At 37.8% G+C, this 19,303-nt stretch overlaps 1 protein-coding gene across 5 annotated transcripts in view; it reads left to right on the forward strand.

The window, feature by feature from the left end:
- The window catches only part of LOC128684038 (uncharacterized), a 599,042-nt gene that overhangs the window by 108,832 nt on the left and 470,907 nt on the right, over positions 1–19,303 (forward strand). For 3 of the 5 annotated variants that reach the window (XM_070091943.1, XM_070091945.1, XM_070091944.1), the window contains exons 4-5: positions 171–319; positions 10,777–10,836. In XM_070091943.1, the coding sequence (XP_069948044.1) occupies positions 171–319; positions 10,777–10,836 (209 nt within the window). Of the gene's footprint in view, positions 1–170; positions 320–10,095; positions 10,123–10,776; positions 10,837–19,303 lie in introns of all 5 variants that reach the window. The other 2 variants (XM_070091946.1, XM_070091950.1) reach the window with 2 other exon arrangements.

The following is a 19,303-nucleotide window of genomic DNA, read 5'->3' on the forward strand; positions in this document are numbered from 1 at the left end:
TTGAACCAAAAGCTCTACCACTGAGCTACAAGCCATGATAATTTTTTCCTTATAAATCCTATGAACATCATGCCTTAATTTTTTTGGTAACTGAACACTTTTTTTTTTTTTTTTTTACAGCTGAACACTAATATGGTAATTTTCTGTAATTTTAATTTTATTTTTGGCAGACTGAGGAGGAAATCCAGACCCTGCGGCAGGTTTTGGGCTCTAAAGTAAAACATGCACAGGATCTCAAGCGTAGACTTGGAATTACTGTCTGGCGTGAGTTTACTGAGGATTTCAACAATTCCATGAAAACAGTCCGTGAATCTCAGACGTAAGTACAGTGCTTGAACGGATCATTACTAGCGATAAAAATGCTTTTTTTCAGGATTAATTTAATATTGAAGCTCTGTTCTCCAAGAATTGATCTGTTTATTGGTATAATGGTGTTCATATCTCTCCAGGGGGGTTTAAGGTTGAATATTCTTTTATCATATAATTATTGGGGACTTCTTGTATATTTTTTTAAACTGACCATTTTCCAGCAAGTCAAATACCCAGGGAAAGCAAACACATCCACCATGTATTCTTCGTATGTATTTGCTGAAGTGTACAGACATTACAATGGCATCCCATCCATCCTTCAAAGTGCAAGCATTTTACTTTCTACCTCCAAGATTAAAGTCTGGTTAACTGGTTTCCTTGAATCTCTTCCATAAATATTACCTTGCTCACATTCTAACACATTAAGTCCCTAAAACCACTTGTCTCCTTCATTCTGATCTATACACAGATAATCTGCACATAGGAAAGAGGAGCTTATGATGACATTTTGGTCTGACTTGGACCACTTACAGATGGTCCAAGGACCATTTCAGTTTGACTTGGACCATTTACAAATGGTCCGAGTTGAACTGAGATGTCATTGTATGCTCCTCTCTCCTATGTGTGGGTTATTTTTGTATTGCTTCAGTCAGAGTATTGTGCCTTTTTGTTCATTTTCATTCTGATCTGATCTATGGGATGCTAATGCTCCTTCCTCTCAAAATCTCAACCCTTTCTGGAATGGCCCTGCACATCACCTTCCCTCAATTGTAAATTTACATTATTTGAACAAAGAAGGCCAAGGAATGCAGGCAGAAGCTGAAAACGCCAACAAGCTTTTGTTAATGGATGTTAGGAAGTGCAGTATTACAGTGGAACCTTGGTTGTCGAATTTAATTCGTTCTAGATGCTGATTCAACAACCAACATGCACGACGACCAAAGCAGTTTTTCCCATGAAGAATAATGTTAGTAGAATTAATCTATTCCAGACCCCAGATGATAATATAATTTATTTAAGATATACTGCTACATAAAACTGTAAAAATGAATACTAAAAGAAACTTTAACTGAAATACTGTGCAGGAAGTGAAAATTTAACTGCCTCTTTCCTGTCAAAGGAGAGCTAATGACATACTGGAAGCAAGAGGTGGAGGAGAGAAGGGGGGATGTTACTGCTTGGAAGGAGAGTCACCTTCTATTAGTATGTCAGGCAGCTGTTCTGGTGTTTCTCTTCTTTGTCTCTTTTCACCGCTAACACCTTCCCACACCTTCTCCTAATTTCCAAACTATGAATTCTCTGCATTACATTCACACCACACTTTGCCCTTAGACAAGATGTCTCTACTGCCTCCAGCCTCCTCCTCGTTGCAACATTCATCACCCATGTTTCACACCCATACAAGAGTGTTGGTACAACTATACTCTCGGACAAAGTTCTTTTTCTCCACAGACCCCTAAGTGCACCACTCACCTTTTTCCCCTCATCAGTTCTATGATTCACCTCATCCTTCATAGACCCATCTGCTGACATGTCCACTCTTAAATATCTGAATACATTCACCTCCTCCATACTCTCTCCCTTCAGTCTGATACCCAATCTTTCACCACCTAATCTTTTTGTTATCCTCATAACCTTACTCTTTCCTATGTTCACTTTTAATTTACTTCTTTTACATACCCTACCAAATTCATCCACCAACCTCTGCAACTTCTCTTCAGAATCTCCCAAAATCAGTGTCATCAGCAAAGAGCAACTGAGACAACTCCCACTTTGTGTTTGATTCTTTATCTTTTAACTCCACACCTCTTGCCATGACCTTTGCATTCACTTCTCTTACAACCCCATCTATAAATATATTGAGTAACCATGGTGACTTCACACATCCTTGTCTAAGGCCTACTTTTACTGGGAAATAATCTCCCTCTCCTACATAAGTACTACATGAAGAATAAATAACACTAACCTTTATTGAAGATTTATTGATGAGTGATGAGATAGAAAGGGGAGATGATGGAGGTGTATTATTGTTTGGAAGGAGAATCCCCTTCCATAAGGACTTTAGGTAGCAAGTCTTTTTCCGGGGTTACTTCCCTTCTTTTTTTAATGCCATTGGGAACAACTTGACAGTCACTGGACTTCTGTTGCACCAAAAATCTGTCCATAGAGCTCTGTATCTGGCATTCCTTTAAGATTTTCCTAAAATGGACCACAACATTGTCATTGTAAAAGTCACCAGCATGGCTTGCAATAGTTGTGTCAGGGTGATGTTCTTCCATAAGGGCTTGCACCTTTGTCCACATTGTACAAATGTCCTTAATCGTTAAAGAAGGCAACTTCCTCCATCTCTCTCTCTCTCCCCTCCTCTGAAGCAATTTCTTCAGTTGTGGTCTCTTGCTGTTGCAGATGGTCTTGCAGCTCATCAGTGGTTAGTTCTTCATTGTCGTCGTCCACCAACTCTTCCACATCCTCCCCACTAACCTCTTACCCCATGGATTTCCCCAATCACACAATAGATTCCACAACTGGTATAGGCTCCTCAGGGTTAGCCCCAAACCTTTCAAAATCTCTCTCTTGTACACATTGTAGCCACAATTTCCTCCAAGCAGAGTTCAAAGTCCTGCAAGTCACTCCCTCCCAAGCCTTACCTATAAGGTTTATGCAGCTGAGGATACTAAAGTGATCTTTCTGAAACTCTTAGGGTCAATTCAGTGTCTGAGGTCACTTCAAAGCACTTTTGAAACACTGCTTTGGTGTACAGTTTTTTTTTAAATTTGAAATGACCTGCTGGGCCATGGGCTGGAGGAGAGGAGTGATATTAGGAGGCAAAAACTTCTTTGATGAAGCTCAAGTCCCCCGCAATTCGTTCTGGCAAGCCGGGAGGATGAGCAGGAGGCACTTGAGGTACAATTTATTTTCCAGGAGGTAATTTTTCACAATGGGGCCAAACACATGATAGAACCAATCTTGGAAAATGCCCCTAGTGACCCATGCCTTACTGTTTTCCTTCCACATCACACACAAATTAGCCTTGACAACACTGTTTTTCTCAACCCTTTCAGGTTCCAAGGCCAAAATCGGAAGGGGTGCCCCAGTGTTCAAGAAATTTGAATAAAAAAAAAAATAAGTTTTTCTTACAGAATTAACCCTTTCAGGGTCAAGAGGTCAAATTTCAAAGTGTGCACCAGTGTCCAAGAATTTTCAAAAAATAATTATTTTTTCTTATGAAATGGTAGAGAATCTTATTCTGAAGGTAATACAACAAAAAAGTATGAAATTTGATGGAAAATTGACGAAATTATGCTCTCGCGAATTTTGATGTTTCAGCAATATTTACGCATCGGCGATTTTTGCTGAACTTGCCTCCCATTTTAGGCCAATTACATTATTCCAGTTGACCAAATTCTTAGCTATTTCACTAGTATTACTTCTGTTCTATCGACTGAGTACAAGAAATCGCCAAGTCAACTGTTTCAACTACAAAATAAAGTGATTGGAAAATGGTAATTTGGCCAATTTAATGCAAAGTTCAAAATATTCCAGTTTCAAAATAGGGTCCAGAATAAACAATGCAGGCATTCCTGGCACTAAACTAACATTTCCTCTGTTCATCAATTATGTTATCAGGCTTTTCAGATTATTCCATTTTTATTTTTTATTCACATAATGAATTTTTATTCAAACCAAAAAATAGTAGATTTACTGTTATGCAATACTGTAATAATTGTATAAATAATATTGCCACATTTATGAACGTATATTAGACCTACCAGCTGGCGTGTATTAGACATGTGAGGTCATTTGTTTACTCTTGAACATTGGCAAAAATTTAACATTTCTGCTACTTTGAGCTCAGCTTCAAGTCATTTCCAGTACTAAAACCAATAAAAATCATCTCTATTTCTGTAATACATCTTCCATTCTATCAAATGAGACCAAGAAATTGTAAATACAACTATAAAAAACATGGGAAAAAGCACTACAGAGTCACTGTTTTAATAAAAAATTACGGTCTCGTTTTTTTGGACACAAAGCTGTAATAATTTTTGGGAGTGTAGACAGTGAAAGTGTTAAAATTAGCAGGCCAGTGTGTTAACACTGCACACTGCTGGTTTAATAAGATTCATCCAACTATTATATTTCTTTATCCTAGGAAGGTTAGCATGGGCCCCATGGTGACCACATTGAAAGTTTCTTAGAATGAATCTCACCAACAGTTATATTGTTAAAAAGGCTAGTTTGGGAAGGTAGTGAATGCCAAGAGAGACTGGTCTTATCAGCACTATTACACCTAAGATACAAGAAGCCTCTCATTTTCTCAGATCATTTAACATTAATCTGAACAGTACAATTTCATCCGTGGGTTCAGTACCAGCCTCTACACACAGTTTTGTTACTTGGTTCATGGTGATTAGGGAGTGCCAAACCCACCTTTACTTGTTGGTCTCTTAACCCTTTGATTGTTTTGGTCGTACTATATATACGTCTTACGCGTCTTGCGTATTAATACGCATAAATTCGTGGATGTAGTGCGGATGACAAGAAACAGATGATTGCTGATGTTATGAATGAAAAGAAGTTGGATGTCCTGGCCCTAAGCGAAACAAAGCTGAAGGGGGTAGGAGAGTTTCAGTGGGGGGAAATAAATGGGATTAAATCTGGAGTATCTGAAAGAGTTAGAGCAAAGGAAGGGGTAGCAGTAATGTTAAATGATCAGTTACGGAAGGAGAAAAGAGAATATGAATGTGTAAATTCAAGAATTATGTGGATTAAAGTAAAGGTTGGACGCGAGAAGTGGGTCATAATAAGCGTGTATGCACCTGGAGAAGAGAGGAATGCAGAGGAGAGAGAGAGATTTTGGGAGATGTTAAGTGAATGTATAGGAGCCTTTGAACCAAGTGAGAGAGTAATTGTGGTAGGGGACCTGAATGCTAAAGTAGGAGAAACTTTTAGAGAGGGTGTGGTAGGTAAGTTTGGGGTGCCAGGTGTAAATGATAATGGGAGCCCTTTGATTGAACTTTGTATAGAAAGGGGTTTAGTTATAGGTAATACATATTTTAAGAAAAAGAGGATAAATAAGTATACAAGATATGATGTAGGGCAAAATGACAGTAGTTTGTTGGATTATGTATTGGTAGATAAAAGACTGTTGAGTAGACTTCAGGATGTACATGTTTATAGAGGGGCCACAGATATATCAGATCACTTTCTAGTTGTAGCTACACTGAGAGTAAAAGGTAGATGGGATACAAGGAAAATAGAAGCATCAGGGAAGAGAGAGGTGAAGGTTTATAAACTAAAAGAGGAGGCAGTTAGGGTAAGATATAAACAGCTATTGGAGGATAGATGGGCTAATGAGAGCATAGGCAATGGGGTCGAAGAGGTATGGGGTAGGTTTAAAAATGTAGTGTTAGAGTGTTCAGCAGAAGTTTGTGGTTACAGGAAAGTGGGTGCGGGAGGGAAGAGGAGCGATTGGTGGAATGATGATGTAAAGAGAGTAGTAAGGGAGAAAAAGTTAGCATATGAGAAGTTTTTACAAAGTAGAAGTGATGCAACGAGGGAAGAGTATATGGAGAAAAAGAGAGAGGTTAAGAGAGTGGTGAAGCAATGTAAAAAGAGAGCAAATGAGAGAGTGGGTGAGATGTTATCAACAAATTTTGTTGAAAATAAGAAAAAGTTTTGGAGTGAGATTAACAAGTTAAGAAAGCCTAGAGAACAAATGGATTTGTCAGTTAAAAATAGGAGAGGAGAGTTATTAAATGGAGAGTTAGAGGTATTGGGAAGATGGAGGGAATATTTTGAGGAATTGTTAAATGTTGATGAAGATAGGAAGCTGTGATTTCGTGTATAGGACAAGGAGGAATAACATCTTGTAGGAGTGAGGAAGAGCCAGTTGTGAGTGTGGGGGAAGTTCGTGAGGCAGTAGGTAAAATGAAAGGGGGTAAGGCAGCCGGGATTGATGGGATAAAGATAGAAATGTTAAAAGCAGGTGGGGATATAGTTTTGGAGTGGTTGGTGCAATTATTTAATAAATGTATGGAAGAGGGTAAGGTACCTAGGGATTGGCAGAGAGCATGCATAGTTCCTTTGTATAAAGGCAAAGGGGATAAAAGAGAGTGCAAAAATTATAGGGGGATAAGTCTGCTGAGTATACCTGGTTAAGTGTATGGTAGAGTTATTATTGAAAGAATTAAGAGTAAGACGGAGAATAGGATAGCAGATGAACAAGGAGGCTTCAGGAAAGGTAGGGGGTGTGTGGACCAGGTGTTTACAGTGAAACATATAAGTGAACAGTATTTAGATAAGGTTAAAGAGGTCTTTGTGGCATTTATGGATTTGGAAAAGGCATATGACAGGGTGGATAGGGGGGCAATGTGGCAGATGTTGCAAGTGTTTGGTGTAGGAGGTAGGTTACTGAAAGCAGTGAAGAGTTTTTACGAGGATAGTGAGGCTCAAGTTAGAGTATGTAGGAAAGAGGGAAATTATTTCCCAGTAAAAGTAGGCCTTAGACAAGGATGTGTGATGTCACCGTGGTTGTTTAATATATTTATAGATGGGGTTGTAAGAGAAGTAAATGCGAGGGTCTTGACAAGAGGCGTGGAGTTAAAAGATAAAGAATCACACACAAATTGGGAGTTGTCACAGCTGCTCTTTGCTGATGACACTGTGCTCTTGGGAGATTCTGAAGAGAAGTTGCAGAGATTGGTGGATGAATTTGGTAGGGTGTGCAAAAGAAGAAAATTAAAGGTGAATACAGGAAAGAGTAAGGTTATGAGGATAACAAAAAGATTAGGTGATGAAAGATTGAATATCAGATTGGAGGGAGAGAGTATGGAGGAGGTGAATGTATTCAGATATTTGGGAGTGGACGTGTCAGCGGATGGGTCTATGAAAGATGAGGTGAATCATAGAATTGATGAGGGAAAAAGAGAGAGTGGTGCACTTAGGAGTCTGTGGAGACAAAGAACTTTGTCCTTGGAGGCAAAGAGGGGAATGTATGAGAGTATAGTTTTACCAACGCTCTTATATGGGTGTGAAGCATGGGTGATGAATGTTGCAGCGAGGAGAAGGCTGGAGGCAGTGGAGATGTCATGTCTGAGGGCAATGTGTGGTGTGAATATAATGCAGAGAATTCGTAGTTTGGAAGTTAGGAGGAGGTGCGGGATTACCAAAACTGTTGTCCAGAGGGCTGAGGAAGGGTTGTTGAGGTGGTTCAGACATGTAGAGAGAATGGAGCGAAACATAATGACTTCAAGAGTGTAGTGGAAGGAAGTGGGGTAGGGGTCGGCCTAGGAAAGGTTGGAGAGAGGGGGTAAAGGAGGTTTTGTGTGCGAGGGGCTTGGACTTCCAGCAGGTATGCGTGAGCGTGTTTGATAGGAGTGAATGGAGACAAATGGTTTTTAATACTTGACGTGCTGTTGGAGTGTTAGCAAAGTAACATTTATGAAGGAGTTCAGGGAAACCGGCAGGCCGGACTTGAGTCCTGGAGATGGGAAGTACAGTGCCTGCACTCTGAAGGAGGGGTGTTAATGTTGCAGTTTAAAAACTGTAGTGTAAAGCACCCTTCTGGCAAGACAGTGATGGAGTGAATGATGGTGAAAGTTTTTCTTTTTCGGGCCACCCTGCCTTGGTGGGAATCGGCCAGTGTGATAATAATAAAATAAAAAACTCTAGTGGCTTCAAATCAAGCAGGAGAAACCTGGTGGGCCCACATGTGAGAGAATGGGTCTGTGTGGTCAGTGTGCACCACATAAAATAAATCTTGCAGCACACAGTGCATAATGAGAAAAAACTGACCGTTTTTTTTTTTTTTTTTGGATTAAAATGCCGACTTTGAGGTGTATTTTCATATAGTATTTATCGTTGTATTCTCGTTTTGATGGTCTCGTGTGATAAAATGGAAAACATATTACAGAAATAGAGATGATTTTGATCAGTTTCATGATGAAAATGACCTTGAAATTGAGCTCAAAGTAGCGGATATGTTCGATTTTTACCAATGTTCAGGAGTAAGCAAATCACACCACAAGTCCAAGGCACATCAACTGGAGAGTCTAATATTCTTTCACTAGTGCACTGATATTATTTATACCATTTTTACAATACTGCATTAGTCTGCAAAACAGTAAATTTTGTATTTTTTGTATGAATAAAAAATCAAAATAGAAAGCAATAGTAATATAAGGGGGGCCTAGAGATGTGACTAATGAACAGAGGATATGTTATTTTAGTGCCAAAAATGTCTACATTATTTTTTCTGGACCCTATTTTGAAATTGGCATCTTTTTTAATTTGCATGAAATTGGCCAAATTGCCAATTTCTGACCACTTTACTGGGTACTTCAAATTGGTAAATGGGCAGTTTCTTGTACTCAACTGATAGAAAAAGTGGACTTCTAAAGAAATAGCTATGAGTTTGGTCAACTGGAACAACGGAATTGGCCAAAAATGGCTCAGTCAGCGAAATTGCCGATGCATATATGTCGCCATGACCACTAACTTTGTGGGAGCGTAATTCCATGAGTTTTCGACCAAATTTCGTACTTTTGGTGTCATTACCATCGGGAAAAGATTCTCTTATCATTTTATAAGAAAAAAGGAATTTTTTTTTTTTTTCCCAAAAATTTTGCGACATAGAATGACAGTTTCAGAAAGGGGCTTACGACAGTCAGGGTTAATAGCAGAGTGAGGATCAGTGTAATGAACATCAACTCCAACAGAACATTGTTGAATCTACCATTTATTTATTGCTTCTTTAACTCTTATCTTGACCAGCTGATGAATCTTTTAGGCTAACATCAACACTAAGCTTAATATAGCATATGCTGTCGGTTTGCCCTTGCTTCTATGGACATCAGACACTGTTTGTGATAAATATTAACTCGCCAAACTTGACCTTCCTTATTAAAGTTTCATATCACTCAGAGATTCACACTCCCTCTGTGCACCACCACTTGGTCTAGAAGCCATTACTAATAACACTGTATGTAATATGTTAATAGTGGCAAAAAAAACAAAATGCTGTAAATTCATGGGAGAATTGAAGACAGGATGATGACTTGGTGCAATTGTGTGTGGACAATAACAGACTGCAGCAGGGTCAGTGCCCCCTGCTTGTCTGGAACCCTGAAAGCACATGGCCTTGGGCTGCTTAGAGATATATTGGATAAATGTTTAGTACAGTGGAGAGTGGCATTTGTTCATTGCACCTGAATTTTTGGATGACAAAAAAAAAAAAATTTAAAATTGAGGCATAAATGCAAGTTACTAAATACTGTGTAAAGTGTGCTTACAATAGTTTTCACTTCAGAGGGTGGGGATGTATGTAGGCATGGGTGTGTGGGTGTGTGTGCTGTGTGTGTGTTGCATGTGTGTGGTGTGTGTGTGTTGCGTGTGTGTTGCGTGTGTGTGATTACTAAGTCACTGATTGGTACTGGTGACTTAACTGATAAGTTGTTGTCCTCTTTTGTCATGAATGCATGTATGTGCACACACTCAGTAGAGTATTCAATAAATTGGGCATACCAGAACTGGAACAGTATGTTCTTAAATTATGCACAATTGAAATTTATTGACTCTTCTATGTTACCAAACACAAAGTGCAAAACTAATTACTTTGGGCTTGGTAAACTAAAAATTATAATAATTTGGTGTTTAACTTGTTTTCATTAGAATAAAATTAAATCCTAAGTTTTTATACTTTAAGTTATTTTTCTGTAATACTGTAATGTGTTGAAGATTTTTGTCATCCTTTATTAAGTAATGCTTATTTTTCTCTTGTTTTAGCACTCAATATGTCCAAAGTTTACCTGTGTAAGTACCATTTTACAAATTTTAGGTTGGTTTATGAAAGGAATGCATTTTAGGTGGCCAGGATTTTGGGAATGACTTAATAAATGCTACTTTTGCCTCCTGTAGTTTAAGAAAACATGTGCCTGTATTTGGAAATCTGCATCTCTGGTTAGTTTTAGCCAGTGTATATTTGCACCACTGTATACCCTAAGGTTTTTCATTTTGAATTCTTATACATTATAGACACATTTCTTGAGTTGTAACCCAGATAATTGCTTTAAAAAAATTGATCTAAATATGATTTTACAAATTATATGTAGGTGAAAGATCTTGGGGTCTGCTTTTTCTGGTATTGCTTTTAATTGATTTTACTATAGTACTTATATGTGGTTTTTACATGCAAGAAGGAAGCAAAGTCTTTAAATTTTAATCACCATAAATTTATGAATTGAAGTTCAAATGCTATTTGCCCACAATTATTGTGTTAATTTTACAATTCATTCTCAGATCTGAAGCTTGAATCATTCTCTTTTTAATGACTTAATTTAATAATTAGCTTTCTTCTGTGTGTAATTTTCTAGATTCTGTAAATCTGCAATTTTAGTGCACCTTTCTTTTCTGTTCGCTTTTGTTGGTTGGGTGTTGTGTGGTGCGGCCGGATGTTGTGGTGGCCAGGGTGCAGAAAGCTAATGAAGTCATCACAGATATACAAGAAGCTGTCGTGTCGGCACCACTGTGAGTACTCTACACCAATATTTGTAGCAGATCATTCGCTTCACTTTTTTATGCCTATTGCAATTGTATTTCTTGTGTAGTATTTTCCTGTACTTGCTGTCTTTGTCACTTGCCTTTTTAGTAGATATTTTGAACTGCATGATTTAATGCATGTCTTCATTTGGTGTTAAAAGATGTTAGATTATGCACAGCAGATGCATGTTAGTCTTGTTTGTGCTGTATATTTTTGACTGTGTGTGTTTCTATACCTTTGTTATCACCATTTTAAATATATTAATGTACTGCACTATCAGATGTGTTACTCAAGAAATAGAGTGCAATATGAGTGTTTATAATGTTCCATCATGTACTGTTTATCTTATTGTACTTCATAAAGTTTTCTCATATATTGTAAATGAATACCTTATCCTTTCATTAGTAATCTTGATACTATACATCATTAGTGTTATTGTCTTTAGCAAATATTTGTCAAGATTAGCTTACACCAAAATAATTTCATGTAGAATAAGTTACCTTTCATTCAGTTTCAGATTATATTAATTATTTCTGGTGTATTCTACCTCTGTTGATTGAAGTTGTGTCTTCTTAACTATCTTAATTGTACCTGGCAGATTTAATCCAGTAATGTATAGCTTCTTTAATTTTTGTTGATGTGATTAGCATGATATTTATTTTTTTGGTATTCTAGGCTTTCCTGTGTTGTGTGCATGGTCATGTTTGTACCAAAATACTAAATATACATTGCTTGTTCATCTCACACACTAAACATATAATATATGTTAAATTTGCACTGTAAGACAATAGTCATTTTGATCAATTTGCTTGTACTAACACTTGTGCACATAAACATAAACTAAAAGAGGATCACACACACATCTTGCTTAAGCAAGATACTGCCATACTTTTAAAAAATGTTGTAGTCTTGTTACAAAATGGAACACTGATGGAATGATGGAAATAGCACTCATTGTGCCAGTATTTTAAGTGACAAAGACATTTTAAACTATAGGTTTGTGATCACTGGTACTGGTGAAGTGTTGTATAAACTCTGGAAAAATTAGTTAGAAATACAGTGGAACCTTTGCTTATGAGTACCCCACCATGTGAGTTTTTCAGGATGCAAGCCGTCACTCAGTCGATTTTTTGCTCCTGGATACGAGCCAAAATTTAGGTTGCGAGCTTCCCCCTCAAGGGAGGTTCCTTGGCGCTGGTGAGAGGCTCTTGATCTAGGGAATTATCTGTGCTCCAGTTCCTTAAATTAAGCCTGACTACCTTCCATCTCCTCCCCCCCACAGGTGCTGTATAATCCTATGGGTTTAGTGCTTGCCCATTATAATAATAATAATATAATATGTATAATAATATACTGTAATAATATAATAACAAATGAGCTTCAGAAAGCCACCACTAGATGGCACAGTGAATACCACAACAATGCTCGCCATCACCAATGCTCGTGCTTACCTCGCGGTGGAAGGATTTCTCTTGTGTTTTGCTTAAGTTTTTGTGCAGTTATTATGCCAAATTTCTTTTTTCTAACCATGGGTCCTAAAAAAGTAAGGGTAAGGACAGTGCTGAGAAGAAAAAGAGGATGATGTCCATGGAAGTAAAGCATAAAATTATAAACACAAGTGAGAGGAAGCATGGGAAGATGTTTTCAGAGCGGGAGTGCGAGTGGCTGCCACCACTTGTCACATGACATACTCATCCTAGAGTACAGTAGGGCCCTGCTTTATGGCGTTTCGTCTTAGGGCATTCCGCTAATATGGAGATTTCAAATTATGACCAAAATTTGATATACGGCAAGTGGTTTTTCAAATACAGCGTGCCCCACTCGGTTCGTTTACATTCTTTGTGAGCACATCTATTACGTCTGGAAACTTTCCAAAATTTCAAGTGTTTTAAAGCTATTCCATATTTTATATGCACTCTGATAATTATGCTTATGTGTACCTGTACCTAAATATACTTAGTGTGCTGGCGTGCAGGTACACATTAAAATCACTAAGAGTGTCTACTCATGATGCCATAGTAATACTATGTATTTTTTCATTAATCCATCTATGATATTTTCTTCAAAATTATTTAAGAAACACTTTACATAGCATATAAACATTATATGTAAGCCCACAGAATAAAAATTGACATAAATATGAGATTTGTTTACAAAGCGGCTCTGTAGGAGTGTCAGAATTACATTTTCTCTAGTCAAACACTGGGGGATAACTGTAGATAAATATTCCTTTCATATGCCTTCACTCCATATATAGCAATTCACAACCCTTGTGGGTTTAGTGCTTTTTTATTATGATTATAATAATAACTTGCAATAATAATTTTTAATAATTTGTGTAGAAAGAAGTTTGGTAATAAGTAATACATATTTTATGAAAAAGAGGATAAATAAATATACAAGGTATGATATAGCACTTAATGAAAGTAGTTTTAGATTATGTATTGGTGGATAAAAGGTTGATGGGTAGGCTCCAGCATGTACATGTTTATAGAGGGGCAACTGATTTATTGGATCATTATCTAGTTGTAGCTACAGTTAGAGGTAGATGGGACAAGAGGAAAATGGCAACAGCAAGTAAGAGGGAGGTGAAAGTGTATAAACTAAGGGAGGAGGAAGTTCGGGTGAGATATAAGCAACTATTGGCAGAAAAGTGGGCTGGTGCAAGTATGAGTATTGGGGGGGGGGGTTGGAATAGTTTTAAAAATGCAGTATTAGAATGTGGGGCAGAAGTTTGTGGTTATAGGAGGGTGGGTGCAGGAGGAAAGAGGAGTGATTGGTGGAATGATGAAGTAAAGGGTGTGATAAAAGAGAAAAAGGTAGTTTGAGAGGTTTTTACAAGGCAGAAATGTTGTAAGAAGAGTAGAATATATTGAGAGTAAAAGAAAGGTGAAGAGAGTGGTGAGAGTGCAAGAGGAGAGCAGATGATAGAGTAGGAGAGGCACTGACAAGAAATTTTAATGAAAATAAGAAAAAATTTTGGAGTGAGTTAAACAAGTTAACCCTTTCAGGGTCCGTCCCGTAGATCTACGGCTTTACGTTCAGGGTCCAAACCGTAGATCTACGCCATGAGCTCAGCTCACTCTGATAAACTGTGAGTGGTACATTTGGGCCTAGATATGAGAGAATACATCTATGTGGTATGTGTGCACCACATAAAACAGATCCTGCAGCACACTGTGTATAATGAGAGAAAAAAAATGAAATCATGATTTTTCGATTAAAACAGCAACTTTGCAGTGTTTTTTCGTATGTTTTTTATAGTTGTATTTGCGATTTCTTGGTCTCATTTGATAGAATGGAAGACATATTACAGAAATAGAGATGATTTTGATTGGTTTTAGCATTGGAAATGGCTTGAAACTGAGCTCAAAGTAGCGGAAATGTTAAATTTTTGCCGATATTCAAGAGTAAACAAACGACCTCACACGTCTAATACACGTCAGCTGGTGGGTCTAATATACATTCACAAATATGGTGATGATATTTATACAATTATTACAGTATTGCATAACAGTAAATCTTCTATTTTTTGGTGTGAATAAAAATTCATTATGTGAATAAAAAATCAAAATGGAATTTATTTGTAAAGCCTCAAAACATAACTAATGAACAGAGGAAATGTTAGTTTAGTGCCAGGAATGCCTACATTGTTCATTCTGGACCCTATTTTGAAATTGGAATATTTTGAACTTTGTGTTAAATTGGCCAAATTAACAATTTCCGATCACTTTATTTTGTAGTTGAAACAGTTGACTTGGCGATTTCTTGTGCTCAATCGATAGAATAGAAGTTATACTAGTGAAATAGCTAAGAATTTGGTTGACTGTAATAATGTAATTGGCCTAAAATGGGAGTCAAAGTCGGCAAAATCGCCGATTCGTAAATATCGCTGACACATCAAAATTCGCGAGAGCATAATTTCGTCAATTTTCCACCAAATTTCGTACTTTTTGTTTTATTACCTTCACAAAAAGATTCTCTACGATTTCATAAGAAAAAATAACAAATTTTTTTTTTGAAAATTCTTGGACACTGGTGCGTGACTCCAGATTTGGGCCTTGGACCCTGAAAGGGTTAAGAAAGCCTAGAGAACAAATGGATTTGTCAGTTAAAAACAAAGTAGGGGAGTTAATAGATGGGGAGATGGAGGTATTGGGTAGATGGTGAGAACATTTTGAGGAACTTTTAAATGTCGACGAAGAAAGGGAGGCGGTAATTTCATGCACTGGCCAGGGAGGTATACCATCTTTTAGGAGTGAAGAAGAACAGGATGCGCGTGTGGGGGAGGTGCGTGAGGCACTACGTAGAATGAAAGGGGGTAAAGCAGCTGGAACTGACGGGATCATGACAGAAATGTTAACCCCTTGACTGTTGCAACCCCCCAATCCTGAGGTGTCTCCTGGTGTCACAAAATTAAAAAAAAAAAAATTATTTTTTCTTATGAAATGATAGAGAATCTTTTCCTGATTGTAATGACACTAAAAAAAATGAAATTTGATGGAAAACTGGCGGAATTATGCTCTCGCGAAGTTAGCAACCTCGGCGATATTTACGAATCGGCGATTTCGCCCACTTTGAGCCCTATATTCTTTGTTCATCAGTCATGTCTCCAGGCCCCTCTGATATTACTCTTGCTTTCTATTTTGAATTTTTATTCAAACAAAAAATAGAAGACTTACTATTATGCAGACTACTGCAATACTGTAATAATTGTATAAATAACATCAACCCATTCATGACTGCATATTAGAATGGCTAGTTGGACATTTATTGGACAATGACATCATTTGTTTACTTTTGAACATTGGCAAAAATCAAACATTTCCCCTACATTGAGCTCCATTTCCAGGTTCTTTTTATAGTAAAATCAATCAGAATCACCTCTATTTCTATAATATGTTTTCCATTCTATCAAATGAGACCAAGAAAACGAGAATACAACCATAAATACTATACAAAAATAGACCACAAAGTCGGCATTTTAATTTAAAAAAACGGTTGGAGTTTTTTTTTTCTCATTATGCACTGCGTGCTCCAGGATTTTTTTTATATGGTGCACACTGACCACACAGCCCCATTCTCTCACATGTGGGCCTACCAGCTTTCTCCTGCTTGATTTGAAGCCGCTAGAATTTATGAGTATATATACGTCAAACACGGTACCTCGTAAGACGTATGTATACGGCCGCGACAGTCAAAGGGTTAAAAGCGGGGGGGGGGGGTCGTGTTGGAGTGGTTGGTATTTTTGTTTAATGTATGAAAGAGGGGAAGGTACTTAGGGATTGGCGGAGAGCGTGTGTAGTCCCTTTATATAAAGGGAAGGGGGACAAAAGAGATTGTAAAAATTATATAGGAATAAGTTTACTGAGGAAAAGTGGAGGGTAGGGTTATTATTGAAAGAATTAGAGGTAAGACAGAATGTAGAATTGCAGATGAGCAAGGAGGGTTTTAGAGTGGGTAGGGGATGTGTAGATTAAGTGTTTACATTGAAGCATATATGTGAACAGTATTTAGATAAAGGTAGGGAAGTTTTTATTGCATTTATGGATTTAGAAAAGGCACATGATAGTGGATAGGGGAGCAATGTGGCAGATGTTGCAAGTTCAGTGGAACCTTGACTTACAAATGCCCCAACATACGAGTTTTTTGAGATATGAGCCGTCAATCAGTCAATTTTTTGCTCTGAGTTACGAGCCAATATTTGAGTTATGAGCCAGCTCCCCCCACTTCGCCCTCAACTCAAAACCTGGACACCTCTCTTGTTTATCTATGATTTCATGCTTTAATTCCATGGAAATCATTTTCTTTTTCTTACCAGCACTGTCCTTTACAATTACTTTCTTAGGACCCTTGGTTAGAAAAGCAAAATTTTGCCAAGTGACTGTCAAAAATGTAAGCAAATCAGGAGAGAACTGCTCCCACTGTTAGGTAAACAGTGCACTGAGTTGACTTCGTTCTGAAGCTCTCGTTGTTATAAAAATGTTTTATTATTATTAATTTAGGGAACTGAAGCTCTATTTTTATTGTAATAATTATTATAACTATTATTATTGATAATTTAGGGAACTGAAGCCCCTCACCAGCATCAAGGAACCTTGACACTGGTGAGGGGCTCTTGATCTAGGGAAATGGATATGTGCTCTAGTTCCCTAAATTAATAATAATAATAATAATAAAAATGGAAATCATCATCATTTTCTTCTCAGCACTGTCCTTTACACTTACTTTCTTAGGACCCATGGTTAGAAAAGTGAAATTTGGCCAAATGACTGTCAAAAGTGTAAGCAAATCAGGAGAGAACCGCTCCCACAGCTAGGTAAACAGTGCACTGAGCCAACTTCGTTCTGAAGCTCTCATTGTTATAATAATGTATTATTATTATTAATATAGGGAACTGAGGCTCTATCGTTATAATTATTATTATTATTATTATTATTAATTAGTTTTTTTTCAACAAACCAGCTGTATCCCACCAAGAGAGGGTGGCCCAAAAAGAAAAACGAAAGTTTCTCGTTTTAAATTTAGTAATTTATACGGGAGAAGGGGTTACTAGCCCCTTGCTCCATTATTATTATTATTATTAATAATTTAGAGAACTTGAGCACATATCCAGTTCCCTACATTAAGAGCCCCTTACCAGTAACAAGGTTCCTTGACACTGGTGAGGATCTCTTGATCTAGGGAATTGGATATATGCTCTTGTTCCCAAAATTAATAATAGTAATAATAATAATATAATAATGACAGAGCTTCAGTTCCCCAAATTATTAATAATAATAATTTTTTTTTTTATTAACACACCGACCGATTCCCACCAAGGCAGGGTGGCCCGAAAAAAGAAAAACTTTCACCATCATTCACTCCATCACTGTCTTGCCAGAAGGGTGCTTTACACTATAGTTTTTAAACTGCAACATTAACACCCCTCCTTCAGAGTGCAGGCACTGTACTTCCCATCTCCAGGACTCAAGTCCGGCCTGCCGGTTTCCCTGAATCCCTTCATAAATGTTACTTTGCTCTCACTCCAACAGCACGTCAAGTATTAAAAACCATTTGTCTCCATTCACTCCTATCAAACACGCTCACGCATGCCTGCTGGAAGTCCAAGCCCCTCGTACACAAAACCTCCTTTACCCCCTCCCTCCAACCTTTCCTAGGCCGACCCCTACCCCGCCTTCCTTCCACTAAAGACTGGTACACTCTTGAAGTCATTCTGTTCTGCTCCATTCTACATGTCCGAACCACCTCAACAACCCTTCCTCAGCCCTCTGGACAACAGTTTTGGTAATCCCGCACCTCCTCCTAACTTCCAAACTACGAATTCTCTGCATTATATTCACACCACACATTGCCCTCAGACATGACATCTCCACTGCCTCCAGCCTTCTCCTCGCTGTAACATTCATCACCCATGCTTCACACCCATATAAGAGCGTTGGTAAAACTATACTCTCATACATTACCCTCTTTGCCTCCAAGGACAAAGTTCACCCTTTTCCCCTCATCAATTCTATGATTCACCTCATCTTTCATAGACCCATCTGCTGACACGTCCACTCCTAAATATCTGAATGCATTCACCTCCTCCATACTCTCTCCCTCCAATCTGATATCCAATCTTTCATCACCTAATCTTTTTGTTATCCTCATAACCTTACTCTTTCCTGTATTCACTTTTAATTTTCTTCTTTTGCATACCCTACCAAATTCATCCACCATCCTCTGCAACTTCTCTTCAGAATCTCCCAAGAGCACAGTGTCATCAGCAAAGAGCAACTGTGACAACTCCCACTTTATGTGTGATTCTTTATCTTTTAACTCCACGCCTCTTGCCAAGACCCTCGCATTTACTTCTCTTACAACCCCATCTATAAATATATTAAACAACCACGGTGACATCACACATCCTTGTCTAAGGCCTACTTTTACTGGCTTTGTGTGCGTGGTGATGGGCGGACTGGTACCGGACGGTCGCTGAAACACGAGTTTTTTCACGAAACTCTAGGCCAAATTTTTCCCAAAAAACTCGCCGAAGGTCGAATTTCACGAAAGTCGAGGCTGCCGAAACTCGAGGGTCCACTGTATTTGCTTTCCACAAGACACACAACTTGTTCTTAATGGCATTGCTTTTCTTAACCCTTAAATGGTCCAAACGTATATATACGCTTTTTCAACATTTGAAAGTATGTAAAAAATGTAGATCTTTTTTGTTTTACATTTGAAAACGTGTAAAAAAAACTTTTATCTACTTTTTTTTTGTTATATTTGAAAATATGTAAAAAAAGTAGATTTACTTTTGTAGCACTACGAATTTGAACGTCAATCTCTTTGGACCGTTTAAGGGTTAACCACACTGGGATTTTCTGAGTGATACACCAGTAAAGGCTTCACTTTGCAATCCCCACTAACATTACTACAAAACATTAGAGTTAACCTGTCTTTCATAGGCTT

The sequence above is a fragment of the Cherax quadricarinatus genome, chromosome 3 (genome assembly GCF_038502225.1).
Source record: "Cherax quadricarinatus isolate ZL_2023a chromosome 3, ASM3850222v1, whole genome shotgun sequence".
Taxonomy (NCBI): domain Eukaryota; kingdom Metazoa; phylum Arthropoda; class Malacostraca; order Decapoda; family Parastacidae; genus Cherax; species Cherax quadricarinatus.